Source organism: Vipera berus, assembly GCF_964194415.1.
Source record: "Vipera berus genome assembly, chromosome: 2".
NCBI classification, from domain to species: domain Eukaryota; kingdom Metazoa; phylum Chordata; class Lepidosauria; order Squamata; family Viperidae; genus Vipera; species Vipera berus.
The window spans coordinates 78,788,003-78,807,926 of NC_138203.1; the positions used below are offsets into that span (position 1 = coordinate 78,788,003).

General features: G+C 39.3%; 3 protein-coding genes and 1 long non-coding RNA gene across 9 annotated transcripts in view; 1 reads left to right on the forward strand and 3 right to left on the reverse strand.

Moving 5' to 3' along the window:
* Nucleotides 1–3,664, reverse strand: part of ZDHHC21 (zDHHC palmitoyltransferase 21) — a 33,182-nt gene extending 29,518 nt beyond the window's left edge. For 2 of the 5 annotated variants that reach the window (XM_081318759.1, XM_081318761.1), the window contains exon 1: nucleotides 3,387–3,628. The gene's annotated coding sequence lies outside the window, so the exon portion shown is untranslated. The other 3 variants (XM_081318760.1, XM_081318764.1, XM_081318762.1) reach the window with 3 other exon arrangements.
* A 2,324-nt stretch (nucleotides 3,665–5,988) lies between these two features.
* LOC308664189 lies at nucleotides 5,989–9,567 on the forward strand. The gene is made up of 3 exons (XR_014025624.1): nucleotides 5,989–6,054; nucleotides 7,121–7,262; nucleotides 8,936–9,567. It is a non-coding gene; the product is annotated as an uncharacterized lncRNA (long non-coding RNA).
* Nucleotides 9,568–12,501: 2,934 nt separating this feature from the next.
* CER1 (cerberus 1, DAN family BMP antagonist) lies at nucleotides 12,502–14,337 on the reverse strand (the record flags this gene model as incomplete). Of its 2 annotated transcripts, XM_081321680.1 has the most annotated exons (3): nucleotides 12,502–13,139; nucleotides 13,852–14,007; nucleotides 14,110–14,337. In XM_081321680.1, the coding sequence occupies 3 exons, from the start codon at nucleotides 14,335–14,337 to the stop codon at nucleotides 12,855–12,857; spliced, it is 669 nt and encodes a 222-aa protein (XP_081177806.1). In that variant the 3' UTR covers nucleotides 12,502–12,854. The 2 variants fall into 2 exon arrangements, with proteins under 2 accessions (XP_081177806.1, XP_081177805.1); XM_081321679.1 differs by having other exon boundaries at nucleotides 13,852–14,337.
* A 3,305-nt stretch (nucleotides 14,338–17,642) lies between these two features.
* FREM1 (FRAS1 related extracellular matrix 1) overlaps nucleotides 17,643–19,924 on the reverse strand; it is a gene marked incomplete at its 5' end in the record, with an annotated part of 85,530 nt that continues 83,248 nt past the window's right edge. The window contains one exon of the mRNA XM_081316259.1: nucleotides 17,643–18,976. Within this exon, the coding sequence (XP_081172385.1) occupies nucleotides 18,777–18,976 (200 nt within the window). The 3' untranslated portion in view covers nucleotides 17,643–18,776. The remainder of the gene's footprint in view (nucleotides 18,977–19,924) is intronic.

Below are 19,924 nucleotides of genomic sequence, written 5' to 3' on the forward strand. Positions count from 1 at the left end.
AACCTGCCTCCAGAAGTGGTGAATGCTCCAACACTGGAAGTTTTTAAGAGACTGGACAGCCATTTGTCTGAAATGGTATAGGGTTTCCTGCCATAGCAGGGGGTTGGACTAGATGATCTCCAAGGTCCCCTCCAACTTCTTCTTCTTCTTCTTCTTCTTCTTCTTCTTCTTATTATTATTATTATTATTATTATTATTATTATTATTTAATCCACCTGCACTGTTTTATGTTTACATGTTTGATGACAAACAGCCTTATGTTTATAAGTGACAATTTTCCTACTAAGCACCTGCATGTCATAAGCATTTGAATTAAAATTACCATATTAAAATCAAATCTGATGTTTTTTAATTTTTATTTGGTGTGTGTTGGAAGAGGGGTAGTCTTATACGGCGAGTATAGCCCAAACCCTATAATTTAACAGGAAATGTAGGGGGTCGTCTTATACACCCAGTCGTCTTATACGCCAGAAAATACGGTATAGCTTTTTTTTTTTTTAAACAGAATCTGCTCCAACAAAAAATGCATACAGAAAATGTGTTAAGTGAAGCTCTGGTTTCCATCTACAGATACAGAACACTCTATGGGAAATGCTCAAATTCAAAAAAGATAAGTCAAGTTTTTCTTTGCCAAGAAAAGTTCAGCAAACAAATCAGAAATTGCATAAAAACAAGTAACATTCTGAAAACATACAAGAGAAGAAAGATTACTTCACTGAGGGTGTATCACGCCATATCTAGTGGTCATACAGCATATTTGTACTTAATTATCAAAGGTTTCACTTTGCTATTAGAAAGGCAATAGCTAAGAACTGGAGCAAATTTTCTGCTATAAAATGATCAGTAAAGACCTAGAGGAGTAAACATGGGAAGATTAATATATGTAACTATCAGCCACTAACATCCTTGGCTCTTGGAAGCTATAGAATAAACCAGGCTGGCATTATCTGATCCATAATTCTAATCAATATCTATCTTGGAATTTATATAATTAGACTTTGCAGAGCAAATCTTTGATACAAAGGTTCTATTAGAAGCATCCAGATCTGAAACAGCAGATAGGAAAACCGCCTATCATATCAAGACTTACTAATACAGGAGGAGGGATAATTTTATATAAAGTCAAGACAACAATTGGCTGAAGAAGGATAGTGTTTTCAACCGTTTTTATATACTCAGTTAAAAGAAAGGTTTGATATGGATAAAAAGATAATTGGAATTGAAAAACCAAACAGAAATTGACATTGAATTATGTACAAATGATAAGCTTTTGTTAAGATCTGAAACAGAAGAAAAAGGTTAAAGATTGCATGACAAAATGTCTATTAATTTTGACGTAATATGCCCGATACGAAGAAGATTCACTAACTCTTTCCAAACTAGAAATCTACAGGCCATTGCCTTTTTCTCCACTCACAAGCCAGGCAGCCTGAAGACAGCTTTAGGTGTTCTGCTCTGGAAGCTGCGTTTTCCCTCTTCCCTCCAGATATGGCATGTCAGCAATGCTGCTGGTTACGTTAATATGCATGTAGGAGGAGATTTGAAATGATGTGTAGGCAAACTTGTGGCTCCAACTGATCCTGCCAGTTTCCTGTTAGAATACCCTTTTTCAACCAGCTCCTGACTTATTCTCTTGCCCTCTTGATCCTCTTTGGGCTATGAAGGAGACCAGATCCTGACTTTCATAGTCACTTTTTTAAAAAAATCACGCCATAGATCCACCAGTTGACACAGAGTGCAAAGCCCAAATGAGTAGCCATTGGTGAAGAGGAACATGGAGTTGCTCTTGAAGAAGAAATTCAACAGCAGTTACACAAACATCAGCTTTGCCCTCTGGAAGGAGTGAGAAAAAAAACTTCAAGATCGCCTTGCCTTACTTTGGTATAAGAGCAGGGAGAGAGAATCTTCATCAGGCTGTTAAGATTCTGTTATTACATTCTGCAACAATAAAGTAAGGTTCTAGTAGTCCTTGTGGAATCTGTTTCCTAAGCTGGGTTACCTTAAAGGGCTGATACTGGCTTTAGATATGTAACTGGAAGTAAAGCTGAAAGGATTTGTCCATGGTACATCCATACCCTGAATGGCAGGGAATTTCTTTCTCAGTGGACATGGCTGGGAGGAACCATGGTTCCTCACTTAAATGTTCTTGGGTAGTCTACGGCTTTCTCAGCTAAATCCTTATTGAGATACTCTTTTTGCTTCTTCTTAAATGGTTGACAGGTTGAACTGGTTGTCCCATCATTTCAAGAAAAATTTAATCAGTCTACGGAGAAAACAAAATTAAACTAATGGAACAAGCAGAAAACATTGTGTATGCCAATCTGCAGAGGCTTTTCATGTGGCGAATGATGTTCATGACTGGAATTCCAGTCAAGCCAAGCAACCCATTTACAGCCTTCAGGAATTTATGCATGTCAGCTGTATTGACAGCAACACTGACCCTTTCTGGGTGCTTTTGGGGGGAGGGGGAGGGCGATCTGCATAATTTAGGACAGATGGATTTGAGAGTGGAGGTTCCCTCTCCTAGCTTGTGGGTCGGAGAACAAACCTCCACCCTCATCCTCCACCCCAGCTATAGATATTCTCTCCACTATCGCAAACAGATTGGTTTCTTAGTTGGATCAAGGACAGGAGAAGAGAATGGCAACGCAGGTGTGGGGATGTGGACTGTCTCATTAAAGCAGCTACGTCGTTGGACAAGCTCTCGCAGCTACCCGGGCAAGGCTTCCGTCATATCCCTGCGATTCTGGATAGGGGCATTTATTTATTTTTTTTATTTTTATTACATTTATATCCCGCCCTTCTCCGAAGACTCAGGGCGGCTTACAAGCTTAGCAGTAGCCTTCATTCTATGTATATGCCTGCTTGTTAGGGCTTTCACACACACCCCCAAGCGGCATTATTACAAAGTCAGCTTATTGCCCCCAACATTTGAATGAGCCACCAGGCAAAAATACTACAGTACATTCACACGCATACACGCACCCCCCCACACACACACATTTTGCAAAGAACCTCTTCCACACGAAGCACCGGACCATCCTCCTGAAACCACCACCACCCCCCGCTTGCTCATTTCTAAGCAAAGAAAAGTCTTGGCAGGCAAGCCAGGCCAGAGAAGGGAGCCGCCGTTCCTCAAGCACTCCGCAACCCCCAGCCTTTTGCAAGGAGCTGCGCGACAAGGGAAAGTAGGCGCGGAGCGTTCCTGCCGTGAAAGGCGGAAGGGAAACGGGCAAGGCAGGCAAGCAGGCAGGCAGGGTCCCGGCTCATTCGGCTCCCTCCTTTTCCACACCGCCGCCAGCCGCCCCTCCCGCTGCCCGCGAGCCCCATCCGAGCGACAGCGCTGCCTCCCGGCGCTTGGCGTCACTCTCGCGTCGCTCACTCACCGACGGGAGGCCCCGCGGACCCCCGCGCGCGAGATTCAGCGCCGCGCCGCCGGCTTCCGCTACCGTCCTGCGCACGCGCGCGACCAGAGGCCCTGCCAACGGCTCGCGTGCCCTCGCGCCGGGAGGCTGGAGGAAAAGAAGCAAAAGAGGAAAAAAAAGCCCTTCCTACCCGGCTCGTTTTTACGTGCTTAAAAAGCCGGCGGCTTCCTGTTACTTTCGCTTCACTTCCGCCCGTGCGAGAGCGAGTTGGGTGGAAAAGCTTGCAGCTTTCTTAGTCGCGGTCTGGAGCCTAAAGGAGGAAGGAAGCGCCGCTCCGTGGCAAAGGCGTCGTGAGCGTTGATAGTAGTAGAGCCAAAGGCTCTGCAAGGCGGTCCTAGACTCACGACCGCTATTGAGCCCAAAATGTTTGTGGTTAAGTGAAGCGTTTGTTAAGCGAGCGTGGCCCCATTTTACGACCTTTCTTGCCAGAGTTGTTGGCGGTTGTTAGTAGTTAGTAATGGTTATTAAGTGGATCTGGCTTCCCCATTGGTTTGGGTTGTCATAAGGTCACAAAAGCTGATCACACGACCCAGGGACACTGAAACTGTCATAAGTACATGCCAGTTGCCAAGCATCTGAATTTTGATCATGTGACTAATGCAGGGGTCAGCAGCCTGAAACAGTGAAAGAGCCACTCGGAACCAGTTCCCTCACAAAAGGAAAAACTGGGAGCCGTAAAAAATGTGTGCGCATGCGCGTACATGCACAGAACAGGGTTTGACTGAAGAGTGGAGCCAAGGCGAGATATGCACCTACCCTGCATATTTGAATTGATTGGTTGAAATTTTTTAGTCCCACTTTTTTTGGGGGGGGACTGCACATGGCAGAGGACTGGGAGCTGCAGGAGATGGCTGAAAGAGCTGCATGCGGCTCCGGAGCCGTGGGTTGCAGACCTGTGGACTAATGGGAGTGCTGCAGTGGTCATAAGTGTGAAAATAGACGTAAGTCGCTTTTCAGTGCTGTTGTAACTTTGAACGGTCACTAAGTGAGCTGTTGTAAGTTGAGGATTACCTGTAATATCAAAAGAACAATGTACCTATATCCTTTTTTTTACCTAATATACTGATTGCCACGAAATACAGGTTTTACAATACAGTATTAAGCAAAAAGCATTGCATAAAATAAAAAGGGGAAATACGATTTTCTGCTGGCAGCCATCCAGATGAACAGGCAAAAGTTATATAGAATATGAACTTCGGAAGTTGGGTACCAATCTTTTCAGTATGGGTTCAAATAGCACTCAGCTTAGTAAACCGAATAGGAGTCTCAAGTTTATATAATACTTTGACAAATTCAGCGTAGGGTTGCCTTGTATCATATACGTCTATGTAATTGCGATGTTTTGTCTTTCAAGGTAGAACAAACAGAATAGATGTACTTTATTAATTTTGCTCAGTGGCCATCAGTACAATTCCAAAGTAGTAAATCTGTGAAATAATAATGTATTCAATTTGGGCATTACCCAAATTGCCAGACTGACTGAGGGTGGCTCAACATAACATGACAATACCAAAATAACAATCTGAGTAAAACAGGCTGGTCTGAACTGCATAAAAAAAGATCTGATCAACACACAAACCTAGTATCTGCACCCAGCAGGGGTTTCCAGAGTCCAGGAGAAGAGTCATGTCCAGAATATCATCTGGTATGAATCTACCCAGATTTCAGGGGGAACCTCATTCTGGAGATCAGGTGCTGCAACAGAGAAGGGAAGCTATATAGGTCCTGAAAGATGGCAGTTTTTGATTGGAGGGAACCAGAGCACATTAACCCTGTTGGTCTTGAACCATCCATTTTATGACCTTGCCACAGTTGCTAAGTGAATCACTGCAGTTGTAACAGAGTTAAGTGAATCTGGCTTCCCTGTTGACTTTGCTTGTCAAAAGGTCGCAGAAAATGATCACATGACTCCAGGACATTGCAACCATTATAAATACTGTATGAGTCAGTTGCTAAGCATCTGAACTTTGATCACATGACCATGGGGATACTGTAACGGTCATAAATGTGAAAAAGTCATAATTCACTTTTTTCAGTGCCATTGTAACTTTGAAAAGTCAATAAATGCATTGTTGTAAACTGAGGACTACCTGTACCACTGGAGATACATAATCTTTCAAATAGCCAGATTCCATGTTCTGAAGAGCTTTATAGGTGACAGACAGTTTGATCTAGTGGTTAAGGCACCAGGTTAGAAAACTTGGAGACCCTGAGTTCAAATCCCCTTAGCCACGAAAGCCAGCTGGGTGATTTTGGGTGGCCAGTGTCTTTAAGCCCAATCCATCTCTTCAGGTTGTTGTGGGGGGAACAGGATGAGGAAGGGGTATTAAGTACATTTGCTGCCTTGAGTTATTTGTAAACATAATAAAGGTGGGATACAATGAAAAATAGCCAACCAACAGCATCCTGGATTGCATCTGGAAGCAAACTGGCAGCTAGTGCAACTCACAAAGCCGAGTTGTCACATAAGCATGCTAAAGCATGCCCATCTCTACTCATGCCACTGCATTCTGGCCCAGTTGAAGCTTCTGAATGGCCTTCAAGGACAATACCATATGGAACAGTAAAATAAATTCTTGGTATGAAAAGTTGAACATACTTCCATGCTGTACCTTTACTCTGAGTTATGGTAAGTCATAAACTAGAATTAACTTTGTGGTGCAGAAATTGGGTTCCTTATTATTTACCTGTTTTAGTAAGATAATGTTCTAGACCAGACATGTCAAACTTGCGACGTCATGTGACATTGTGCAACATATCGGGATGGTTTTGCCATTGCCGGCAATGAGATGGGTGTGGCTTCCGGATGACACATCTGGCCCACGGGCTGGCAGTTTGACACACCTGTCCTAGACATACTGAATGTTTGGGGCCATACATTACTCTGTTAAATGATATAAAGGTGTCAGTAAGCTATGCATGGAACTTGCTGTCACTTCTTAGGTTGCAAATATAGGAAAAATTCCTACATTGGTACTTTTATGTGGAATTTTAGCTACAGTATTACATTAAATTTAAATGAGATCTATTTCAAAATTTTAGACAAGTGTGTTACTGTAAACTAGAAATCTACTTCATTAGAGTTACCAGATTTGGGCTTGAAAAAATCCAGGTGACCACTAAATAAAATCCTTGCTTCAATCACAAATGAAATGACCAGGTAATTTGCTTTTCTGAAGTGAGTAAGACTTATTTCTGAGTAAACATACTTAAGGTTGAGTCACCAATTAAGAATCCATTTGAATAATGAAGAAACTGATAAATTTGATTACGGGTGCAACAGGATGTCAGCAATAAAGGCAAGGTAAGTAGGTTATTATTTATTCAAAGTAAGTCATAGCACTTAGCTTTGATCTTATCTGAACTAGAAAAAGCCAAGCAGGGTTCACCCAGATCTACCTAACTGATAATCCCAGATCATAGGCAATGGCAAGCCATATTCTTGCTAAGGAAACTACATAGATTTTTCCTTGAAGTCTGAACCAAATTTAACTCTAGAGAGTCTTTACCTGGAAAGTCATGGGCATACAAGAGAAGTGGTGGGCAGGCTGAAATTATGGTAATGTGTGACAACATCATCAAGCAATGTTGCAATTTACATGCATACATTAGGCATTGGGATGCAAGTATGTAATTGAGGCATTGTGTGTCATGATGGTGACGCTGTATATGTGGCCATTTTGCTGTCATTGCAGTTTAACCACAGATGCTTCTGGGAATAGTCACAATGAATACAACCTACAACACTTCTCCTTTCACATATGCACAGAGATACTGAAAGAATGGAAGAAAATTGCAAACCTTCAGAAAATTCTTGGATATATACTGTATATAAAGGTAAAGATAAAGATTTTCCGTCCAGTTGTGTTCAATTCTAGGGGATATACATACATACATACATACATACATACATACATACGTACATGATAGATGATACATACATACACATATAAAGATACATACATAGAGCTGGTATGTATATACGTACACCAAAATCAAAATATATTAAAAAACAGCAAAAGTCAAAATCAGGAGGTCCTTGGTGCTCTCTGAGTTTCTTTGTTTTCTTGGCAGACGTTTGATTTTTTAAGTAAAAATTACATCAAGTATAATTTCTAGCACATTGTCCAAGTCCAATGAATTATCTTATATGGCTCCTATAAAAATTATCTTGTTTGGATTCTATAGAAAGAAATATTTTAAGCAAATTCTGCCCAGAGCAAAATCAATTATGGCTAATTGCCATAGGCAGATCAGGATGGATGGCAGCTTCATTGCTACCAGCTGGGAATTCTGCATTGAGCACCCACAACTGATGCACATACTCAGTCTCCTGGCTGTGAAGACACCACCACCCCATCTGTCAGAGTGGCAGGATGCCCACCCTGAGCTAGCCTGATTTTTCTGTTCTGCATTAACATTCTAAATGTTGTAGGTGAAGTAGACAGCTTAAAGATTATCAACTTGCATCATATTTGGAAAAGAAATATACAATGAAATATTAACTATTTTTAAAGAGGTAAAGTCTAAACGGGTAACACGTATATCCCAGTTGTTCAGTGAGTTTTGCCCCATTTTATGACCTTTCTTGCCAAGTGAATCACCACAGTTGTTAGTAACATGGCTGTTAAGTAAATCTGGCTTTCCCATTGACTGCTTGTCAGAAGATTGCAAAAAGGTGATCACATGACCCCAGGACACTGCAATCGTCATAAATGCATGCCAGTTGCCAAGTGTCCAAATTTTGATCATGTGACCATGGAGATGCTGCAGTGGTTGTAAGTATGAAAAGCAGGCATAAATCACTTTTTTCAGTGCCATTGTAAATTTGGTCACTAAGTAAATGGTTATAAGTCAAGGATTACCTGTAACAAAATTGTTATAGGTTGGGTTTTTTTTTAATTCAAATTAAATAGCCTCCAAGGATTATTAATGTTGACCTGTCCTTTCCAATTAATCAGCTGTTTTATTCCTAGCTTCTTTCTCCTATGCATGTAGTCCTTGACTAATGACTGGTCACTTAGTGACTGTTTGAAATTACGATGGACCTCCTTTCCCAAAGCAATTTACAATCTTATTCCTAAGTTATAATATCTGAGCCTCCCCCACGCAGTCAGGTGACCATATTTTGGGCACTCTGCAATCACACATTTACAGCCATTTGCAGCTCCCTGTGGTCACATGACCCCAGTTTACAATAGTTTTGCTGGAAACCTGCATTTACTTCTAGTTTACAGGAAGAAACAATGGAAAACAACGATTGCCGCATTTGCTTAATGACTGCCATGTTCACACAGCAAAAAAGGTCGTAAAATTGAGTACAGTGGTAATGCTGAGAAAGCTGGTTTCTCAAGATATATCAGCTACACAAATTCTACCCGAGCCCTTGCAGAGACAATCCTCAATGCTTACTCAGCCCAAACTTTTCATCTTCTGTCATCTGCCTGCTGTTTTGAGATGAATCCTGGAAAAGTCTTTTGTTTTCAATATTTTGGCTTTTTTATTTGCAGTTTATATAATTTGCAAGCCATCTGGAACGTCGTCCTGAAAATGTGAGAATATGAATAACTGGAAATTGACTTCTATAACCTCAATTTGAATTGTACCAAAGGGCTGACTTTCAGCAGCGGTTCTGGACTGTTTCCTCAAAAACCTTACCAGCAAACAAATATCCTTGTGTCTGGGGTTCCTAAACATTGCACAGCCATGCAGAATCTTTCTTGGGGCTCCCCGATGTCTTGTGTTATGTTGTTGTTTATAAATTACCACAGGAATCACCAGCTGTCATCATAAAAATTTTATTGGCACTCTGTAAATATTAAATCAGCAGGCTAAAATCATGCCATGTGCCTGAACAGCTGATGCTCTCTTGTGGATGCAGCCAACCAGAGAAAAGGATACACGCAAGCCTGTCTACAAGCCTGGTTCTTCATGAGAAATTCTGGCAGGGTCACCCTATAAGCATCGTCTTGAACCAGAACCTGCACCTTTCCTTCGCATCCATCACAAATGTTTTAAGATTAACAGCAGTGGATTATCTTGGCTAAATATATGAGCTTCCTACTCCAGAGATGAGAACTGAGCCTCATTTTCAAAGTGAAATGTGTGGAAAAGGCACAGATCTGCACCCTCATACTTTAAGACACACACTGAGGGTGCTTCAGCTTACATTTTGTTCCTCTGAATTTAGAATAAATTACGTACCTTTGAGCAGCCCAGCAGTACTGTTTAAGCCTCCTGGAAAGGCCTAGTTTGTACTCAGAATAGTAAGATGGTAACTTAATTATACCATTGAAATTTGTAGGTAGGTAGGGCTCATTGATACAAATGGAATATTGCATGTACTGTAGCTAAAACAGACACGCACATAAGGGAAAACAGTTTCATCTTAAATTTCTTCCTGCCAGTTTTCATTGCTTTCAGGACCCTTTTAATGAAAGGGAGAAAAAAAAACATTGTGCTACATGGTCTCACAATCTCTAGCAATATAGGCTTGATACAGGTTTACCAGTTTGGAGAGCAAGCCTGGGTTATTAGGTAATAAGATATATGAGAAATACAAATCTTCACAAAGGATAATATATCTATGTATTCATTCATTCATTCAATGAAAACTACTAGCTCTGAATTGGCTAGCTTCTTATATACTGTACTGTGTAGGAAGTTTGATAGCAAGTATTTTAGCATCTTTATTTTACTTCTACCTGTGTGATTTGTGCAACAAAGTGAACATAATGCTCACCTCTCCTATTTTCCTCATGACAACTCTGTGGGGCTGAGCTGTGAGGAAATAACTAAGCCAACATCATCCAGTTGGTTTTCACATCTAAACAAGGAATACAACTCATGATTTCATGGTCTCTAGTTCAGCACCTTAACTCCTACACTAAACTGGGTATTATATTGCAGTTGTATGACAGTACATGTCTATTTAGAAATGAATTCTGTTTATTTAAAGATGAAGTACTTTGAAGAAGGTATGTATAGGACCATGGTCAAGCTATAATTCAATTCCCAACTTTGAAAAAACACTGTTGAGCTAGTAAGGGTTACTTCTGAGCACACACACACATATATGAATAACTTACAACTAATAAAGGAACTAAATCATAAAATGAATAGTTTGACAAAAAAAAGCATGTTCACATCACACACGAAATCCTCACCAATTAACCCAGTTCAACATGAACTTTAAATATTAGGTAAATATTTTAACTTTTGATCTTACACAAACAGCCGACATAATTTCCTGGATGCTAGAAACTGATCTTCCATTGTCATAGTATGGAGTATTTTGTAACCATCGGTAGCCCATTCCTATTTTCTTACAAGAATGTGTTTTAGCATTTATTAACATTTCAGATATTTTAAATATTGCTCACAGTATTTTCAAGTTTTTGCATCCCCTCCTTCCCTAAAATCTGTGCTAACAATAAATATGCAATCCTTTGTTAATTGTTAGAGGCATTACTGGGATAGTGTGATCCAGAACAGCTATTTATGTTAATTAACCTGATTTTTAAAACAGGAAAAAAAGTACTCTGGAGACTGACAATTACTCATATTTAAGTAAGATAAGTATAGCAATAATTGTTAATTACTTCTCCAGCAGGAAATACCTTTGAAAATCCAGAATATTTAAATTGAATTATAAAAACTCAAAATACATAAGCTACTTTTGAGAACAGCCCATGTCCTATGTACAGTGAAATGTGATTGTACTGAAGCCCTTGGCCACTATCCTTGGGCAGCAATCTTTTGCCTTTCCTTTTTTTTTTTTTGGTTGTTAGCACCTGGGCTCAACTTGCTCTGAATATGGGAGTTGACTCTTAAAATCAGATCCAATTAACACATCCTTGATATAACAGAATACAGTGTTAATTACATGCAGCTGATCATTGCTGGGTTAATTAAACACTCACCACCACCCCCCAGCAAAGGCATTAATCTAATTAACAATTACTACAGCTGCTGTTTTCTCTTTACACTTGCTTTCTAAATGGTGCATATTCACACTTCAGTCCTAATCCAGCAAATTCTTCCTCTAAAGAATTCCCTTTGAGGTGGATGGCAGAAAGAGGTTAGAAATTGTGGTCAGTGCTCAGAGAACTGAATACTGAGAAATAATTTGATACTCTTGAACATGCGTGGTGTTTGCTAAAGACCAAACTAAAATATGTTTATATTTTCTTATTTGATATACCCCTTTTAACTGTTGGAAGTTTGAACATTGTAGCAATTTTACAGTACCCATTAAGAAGTAGTAGCAGCAACCTTAAACTCAGTTCTCCTTAGAACTAGAACTGATGTACAGCAATACTGTAGAGTTTTGTGTGCAAAGTTCTACTGAACTAGTGGTATAGGTATACCTACATGTGAATATATGGGGAAAAAAGATTTCAAGTTTAATTGTACACATCAGCTAGTAGAAAGGAATTGATGGAAATTAAAATTCTAATAGGTCTTGAGTTCCAATGTATTTAATGTATTTACTGAGAGTTGGGCAGCATATAAATTTAATTATATCATACTTTCTTTTGGTTATAATACCACATACTAGAATATTGTCATCGTTTTTGTTTTAAATGAGCTGTTCAGATCTCTAATCAACTTGATGTCACATTTGGAACCATCAATGCTGGGCTACAAAATATGGAAGTCTGCAGCCCAAACTGGTAGCCTAATTTTCCTTTCATTCCTATTCAGGATTTTTTTTTTCCTCTTTGAAATTCAAATATGAGGCAGCATACACAAAGATGGAGAGGAAAAGGCAATTTAAGCTTTATAGGACATACTGTACTGCTTGTGGCATCCCTATTTCCCTATCACAGCAAAAATGCAGGTGAGGATATATCCCAAAAGCTTCAACAATGAGAAAGGCACATGATTTAGTGAAAATGTGACTTTGAGAAATAAATGTTAAGAGCCTTGAAGCAAAACATTTTTTGCATACTTTGTAAGAGATCAGTAATTTCAGGCCATAAATTGTAAAATATTTTTATTCAAAGTATATAAAGCAGGCAGTAATTCCGTAGTTTTATTGTGGATGATAAACAGAGTATTCACATTACGCATTTAGTCCTACGGTGCAAAAGCAAGCTTTGCTTTGCTACTCAATGTTCACTCCAATAGGTCTACTATTACTATCCTGTCTTGTGTTCCACATTTATCAGGATCATACTTTTGTTTTAAAATGTACATAAAACATATACCCAAATATACCCCTAAAAAAGATGAAGCCTATTAAAATTATTGTTGCTAATTGGACATCTCAAGCTGCAATTATGTTTGGAGTGTGCTGTTTCCTATAAGCTACAACAGTCTTTATCAAGGCAGATGCAAACTATCACAGAAGGATTTATCAGTATTCCTGGCTGAGCAAGTATAGATTCAATTGAAAGTCAAGTTATTTCAGATGGTTCATATGTGCTAAGGCTCATTCAAATAGAGGGGTGGGTGTAGAAACCCTCCTTCCATTTCTTCTGTATTCTGAATTTCACACCTGCATTCTTCAATGATCATAACCCTCTTGGTTACTGGGTTAACCATGGTGCAGTTCATCTTCAGTTGCTTCATGGAGAATTTGGTGGGTGAGCAGTGGGAACAAAAGCTATAAATGCGATCATCAGCGCCAGGAACATGGAAAGAACTGCATTTCCCAAAGCACAGGTTGTTTTGTATCACCACTTTGTCACAATTTTCATGTGTAACGCTCTGAAAGGAAACACATTTATTAAAACAAATGCCATAGTACTATGTTAGAATAAGATAGCCAGATATACAAAAAAATAATGTGTCCCTGCAACCTTTAGGTGCAAGCCAGTAATATTAATACAGGGGTAAGAGTTGTTTTAGACACTAATAAATTGCAACTTTACTGCCTTGACCATTATTAGAAATGCAGAAAGATTTAAAGGGGAAATCTGTTTGCCGGCTCTTTGAAATATAGATATTTCTACAAATTACTCAGTTATTGCCTAAGAATTCCTTGAAGATTTTCCCCAGCAGAATGAGTCAAACACACACTTTCAGCTTTTTGCAATTTCAGTAGAACAAACCTGGAGTCTACTGTAACAGAAATTTCCAGCCCAAAGTTATTAATATTCTGGTTTTTTTTTAATACAGTTGTAATATTTCAAATATCAGACAATTTCTAAGAACCACTTCTTTCACTGCAATTAAACTCCAAGGTTTTGGCTGCAAAAATCCATTTGCTATCAGATACCAACAAATATATATTTTAAAAATCCACATTTTTTCACATAGGGGCTGTGTAAATTTTTACAGCCCTTATTTTAGCTTTTCTTCTATAAATTGGGGGAAATAGCTTCTCTTGTAGGGCTATTCTAAGCTTGAACTCTTGAGCAGTATAGCATGGCCCATTTCTAATTAAAATGTAGGAAAGTATTATATTTGTGACATTTACCTGAGAGAAAGGAAGCATGTTGCAAACCTCCTGGTAAATCTCAGTTACCTTGATTGGAAGGATCACCTCTTCAGATCTTGACTTGGACTTCAATTTAAAAAGGTCCCAGAATTTTTTGGCATCTTTTCTGAAGGCTGCTGCTGCGTCTCGTTTAGTCTGTGGGTGAGAAGGTGGAGAAGGTGGATGTTTTGGATACACAGAGGATGAGGTTATGTTTGAAGAAGCCCAGCCTCCCAAATCAGCCATTTCTTGCTTAACTGTATCTGGGGAAATAAAACGAGGTTTTTGAGATCCTCGTGGCAAGTCTTGTTTGATTTTCATTTCTGCCAGTGATGCCACTGGCCCCTCAGGTTTCCTCACAATTCTTTCAAATGCCCCCAAATACTTAGTGAGCATATGTAGGGAGTTTTTCTGCTGCATGTCTTCTCTTTGTTCTGCTTTTCCAAGCCATGAAATCAACAATATCTGAAACAATAGTAAAAACATCGTTGTTGCCTCTCTCCTTCAATTCCCTTCTGTTAAAAAAAAAAAAGGCAGCAGGAAGATTGTTGTATTTATAAAGGAAGCCTAAAGTACTTGTTTCCAGCTGTTGAGTAAGGGAGGGGGGAAGAGACAGAGGAGAAGGCTAATCAGTGACACCCATTAACATTCATTAACTACAGCCTCTAACAATGATAAAGTTAACTTGTCCTGCTGTGTGTGTATTTCTAGTTACATCTGTTTTCTCTAGTAGGAGTCATTCTGAATTTTTTGGATTAGAAGTTTACCTGTTGTCTTAAGTATTGGGGAAAGTTCGCAGATATTAATTTAGCTAGTGCTTTTGGTCCCAAGTCACCATAGGGCATTAAGGATTCAATACAATAACATGGAGAATGCAGCTTTGAATTAAATTTCTTGTCTTAGTAAGATGAAAGTTTATCATTTGAAAATAACAGCTGGGTTATATCTAGTCAAGTTATATTCCATTTTGAATGGATCCAATTAGATTTTTTTTAAAAAAAACAACACAATTACACAGTGTAAAAACTAATAGAGGACGTACCTTTTGAAAAATGCAAATATTAAATAAAATAATGAGCCAGTTTCTCACTACTCAGATAATTAAAACACTTAGGATTTTGGAAATGTTCTAGTTCAACCTGTACTTATTGCAAGACTAGATCTTTTTAAGTCTTACAATTTATTTTTAATTTATTTTATCCATTTCTGAGGAAATGGGTTTGCCATGAAGGTTCTGTAAAATAAAATCTGAGTATTCATATTCCATCTTTTCTAGAAAGCCAAAGTTAACAACTGGACGTGTATAATAGGAAAGTTAACTATCTGGCAGGAGTGCCTTTCAAATCTCACTTACAGTTTATAAGCGAAAAAAGCACTGATCAAACTATCTTACTCATGCTGCACCAAAAGCATCCAGAATGTTTATAGACCTCAATGCAGTGGTGGGATTCAGCCAGTTCGCAACAGTTCGGTAGAACTGGTAGCTAACTTTTTGTTGCCCCGGCCCAGAATGAACCATCCACACAGAGAACCAGTTGTTCACATATTTAAATCCCACCACTGCCTCTATGGTGTCTTCATATATGAACTTTCAATGATTGTTTGGCTGTAAGTTATTGCTGTTCAAGCTGAAATCACCTCACCAGAAGGGATTGGATCCTATGTCCTTTCATATTATGGTGTAATTTTTAATCATTTCATAACTCTTCTCAGTTTAAAACATTGAAAACAGCATTGGCCATCAGTTCCCTAGTAGTTGCTTGACCTATAACCTATGTCTTTAAAAAATAAAACACATCATGTTCTATAATGGCAAGTAAAAAACATAACTGCTTTTTCTAAAAGTGAGAAGGTAAGTTTCCATCGGAGATACCACGTGGCTTTAACAAGCTAGAAAAAAAAGTCACTTTCAATGCTTCATTTTATTATGATATATATTTTTCAACAGCTGGATGCAAGAAGAGGTCGCCTCCATTCTCATGGGACACATAAAACATACAGGGATGGAAACGGAGATAATAACTATCTTGGTAAGCAGTGAGTCCAAAGAAAGCTACTTGCATTGTTTTAAGTGTCTGTCTCAGTCCTTGTTATAGATTTCAATCTGGATATTTAAGTTGCTGCAAATGGTTCTGCTGGATGTGGACTGAAATGAATAAACATCTTTGGGAGACATGATAAATCAACATAATATATATTTGCATAGTTTTCCTTTTCTTTGTTGAATAGCCATCCTGAGAGGGAGGAGGAGACTGACCTGCACTGAGACTCGGGATGCAAAGGATGGAGAGTTTTACAAATGTTGCTACTCTCATCCCTACAAAAAACCCATCCTATAAGGCTTACTGCTCTGTCACTCAGGAGAGCCTCTGTCCCATTGCAAGGAGATGGTGTCATGGTCGAAGAGACTGTTTCTCTTTGCCTTCAGAATTAAAGAGGTATATAAGTTCCCTTGTAGCCCAAAACAATCCAGCAGCAAAACAAAAAGAGACTTGCACTGTCCCAGAAAGGAGGCATTTTAGGGATTCCGGAAGAAAAAGCATTGTTGTAAACTTAAGGCAGAGAACTCCTCTGTTGGTTCTCTCTTGTAAATAGGTTGGGACTGTTTTACAGAAGAAAAATGGTAATGACTTGAAATGTCCTCAGTCTTCTTTCTTCTCATTCCTCCCCACCTGCGCCCCCACGCTTCCTTTCCCCCCCTTTTTTAAACAAACAGAACAACTCTATGCAATTGTTTGGGTCACTGAATATGGCAATCATGCACCTGGACAATCAATGCTGGAAAAGCCACATGGTGTGTGTGTGTGTGTGTGTGTGTGTGTGTGTGTGTGTGTGTGTATTTACATGTGGGAGAAGACCAGGCAGAGATAGGAGCAATGATGCCTATGTTGCAAATTGCCTCCTCCGCCTCTTTTCTATGGGTAGCTTGAGGTTTTGATGTGATATACTTTGATCAATTATCACAGCACCAAGTTTTTTCTGGAAAATTGATTATACATTCTCATTGATCTCCAATGCTATTTTTATTAATACATTCTATTTAGATATTACAGTAGAAAACAGCACATAATGCATGCCATTTAAGGTACAAAAGTAGATCGGCATCCTTTAAGTTCAAATAAAACTAAAACTACAGCAGTAAAGGTATTATTTTATGTAGATTCATTCTGTCCCTCCAAATACACAGTGCAGGGGGAAAAAAATCTTATTTTCAGTGCCACTAAAAAAAAAGGGGGGGGAAAATATGTGTCCATAAAGGATCGGTATACTTATAAATATTTTCACCTATTTATCAATATGGAATAATGGAAGGTAAAATTTGACTTTGAAAAATAACATTATTTTTCCAATGAGCAGTCTCAGATTTACATACAAGTGTGTATTAGGAGATTATTGGCGTGTCAAAGTGAACTGTGGTGATTTTTTAAAAATTGTTTTTGTTAGTACATCTCTTTTTCCCCTTTCAGAATTTGTTAGAATATTCATTCAATTCCAGGCTTTTATAATAACTCAAATAGATTACCCAGTGTACTTTGCACATTCCAGTCTGTACAAATTACACATATATTCTTCCTATATATTTTTTGTGTGCAAGTGGATTTTGTTTTCAAATTCTACCTCCCATTTGCAGTACAATTCTTCCCAGCAAACATCCACACAAGAGGATTGGGAAATGTGTATAAATTCTCAGGTTTGTCTGGCCCAGTCTAGCACCTTCAAAAGGTGTTGGACTGCAACATCCAGAATTCCTGTCTAGGTTGGCTGTAGTCTCAACACATCACAAAGTCGCAAAAAGTTGAATGGACATTCAGAATGTCTCCAATGTTAATGGAGGGAAGGAAAGAAAATTATCAAAGAGAGGCCAGAGAAATTTACATGCAAACAAAGCTTAGAGCTTATCAGGGATGGTAGCAAAAGTTAAAATGCTTCTGTTGGGAAATCAACTAGCAATGATGGCTAGGGAAATCCTATAATGCTTCAGAAGTTGTATTCATAACTCATAGACAATTTTGAAGGGAACACATTTGAATTTGTTACCATGAGAATTGGAAAGTTCACTTGACAGTTAGCAATAGCACTTAGACTTGTATTCCACAGTGCTTTACAGCACTCCCTGAGTGGTTTACAAATGTCAGCATGTTGCCCTCAACCATCTGGATACTCATTTTACTGACCTTGGAAGGACAGAAGGCCGAGTCAACCCTGAGCTGGTCAGGAACAAACTCCTGGTTGTGGGCAGAATTCACCTGCAATACTGCATTCTAACCACTGCGCCACAAGGGCTCTTACATTTGCCCCAAATATAGACATATAGAAATTCATCGCAGAATAATGTAATGCAATTTTGTTAAGGGAATGTTTGACATTTGTTGGAAGTTTACATCCGGGCATATTATAAAATGGGCATGAGCATTACGGATTATGCCAAAAGTGGCATAATGACCACTTTTTTGCTCAGTGTATCTGCAACCAGCCTCTCTTGACCAAGTGAAGAGCAGGATTTTGCCTGAATTCCTAAATAACCGTAACAGTTGTAGGGGATGAAATGTCTTATCCAAGAAAGATGGTGAATAGCATATGATATAATGTCTATGCTCAATTCAGAGCTTTTTCCAATGAACCTTTTAGCCTCTCCATATACCGGATCTCTTGAAAGAGACAGAGATGAGTTCTGGAACTAATACATTTGATTCTTGACACATAGCCATTGTACCACAAACCATGGGAGAGCAAGGGAAGATAGGACGGCAAGCAGGAAAAAATAATAATTCTCCATCTCATTTGAACCCTTTTCTCAAGTAGGGATTTTTGCAAATGGGCCAAGCAACTGCCCATTTATAAGTGCCATCCACACTTCCAACTGACTGAAAATAAAAAGTTTTATCCTACAGAAAGCCAAGTAGGGGTCTAGCTATCAGTTTTGTTCACAGTTTTGTGGAACATATGTAACTGTATGCTTTGCCCTTCCTGCACTCCTTTCTTTGCCATTTGCCTTGCTGTTGCACTAAAATGCAGTTCCTCCGTTGCTTTGAAAGACGAGGCGGGCCTCTTCTCCAGTTTGTGAAGGCAACACGTTCCCTGTTGATCCATTCCAGCTGACCTGGGTTTCGTTGATCATTCAAACCTATAATGCATTACATGTATAAGCAGACCGTTGGAGAACAACTGATTCAAGCATTTTAACCAAGGTGTGGTTTTTTGGTTCTATCTGATCTTCCATGTCACAGATTTTCTAATGATTTCCAGGGTGTTTTTTTCCCCCTCTTCGACAATAAATTTGTTCCGTGAACAAGGAAGATTACATTTTGTGGTGAAAATAGATTCTGCTAGTATTTTAGACTAGAAAAATGTCTGAAGATTTAATTGCAAGGAACTGCTGCAACCAGGGCTTTTTTCCTCATAGAACGCTCAGAACGGAGTTCCGGCACCTTTTTTGGATGGAACCTTGTAGGGTAGGCAAGGAGGGTTGTATGACGTGTGAGTTCCGGCACCTTTTTCTTTTACAAAAAAAGCACTGGCTGCAACTGATCATACCTATTTTCTGCTTGGTGTTTTTCTACTGTCTAACATAGAGCCATCTTTCCATTAGCTTTTAGGACAGAAGTCCTCAATCTTTTGGGCACCAGGGACCGGTTCCGTGGAGAACAGTTTTTCTGTGGACTGGAGAACGTGTGGGTTTGTGAGCTGCTGCATCCCACGGATGGGGCTTTGCTTGTTTCTGTGGACCGGTTGCTGGCATGCCGTGGCCTGGTACTGGTCCACAGACCCGGGGTTGGAGACCCTTGTTTTAGGACACAAAGGAAAAACACCAGAAAAATTGAAGTATGGGATCCTTGGTTGTTTTCTTGCAGATGTTTCATTACCAAAATAGGTAACATCATCAGTGCTAGAAGGGAGTGGGAGTTTGCCCTCATTTTATATACTAGTGGTTTGCCCTGTCAGTGTTGATGGGAGCGTGGAAGTAGTTGGAAGATTTGGTCAAATTACCAAGTGCCCCAAGGATAGAAGTGTAAGTCAGAAAACTGAACAGCCAGGAATTTACATTCCCCGACCTCTCAGGAAGACTTAGATG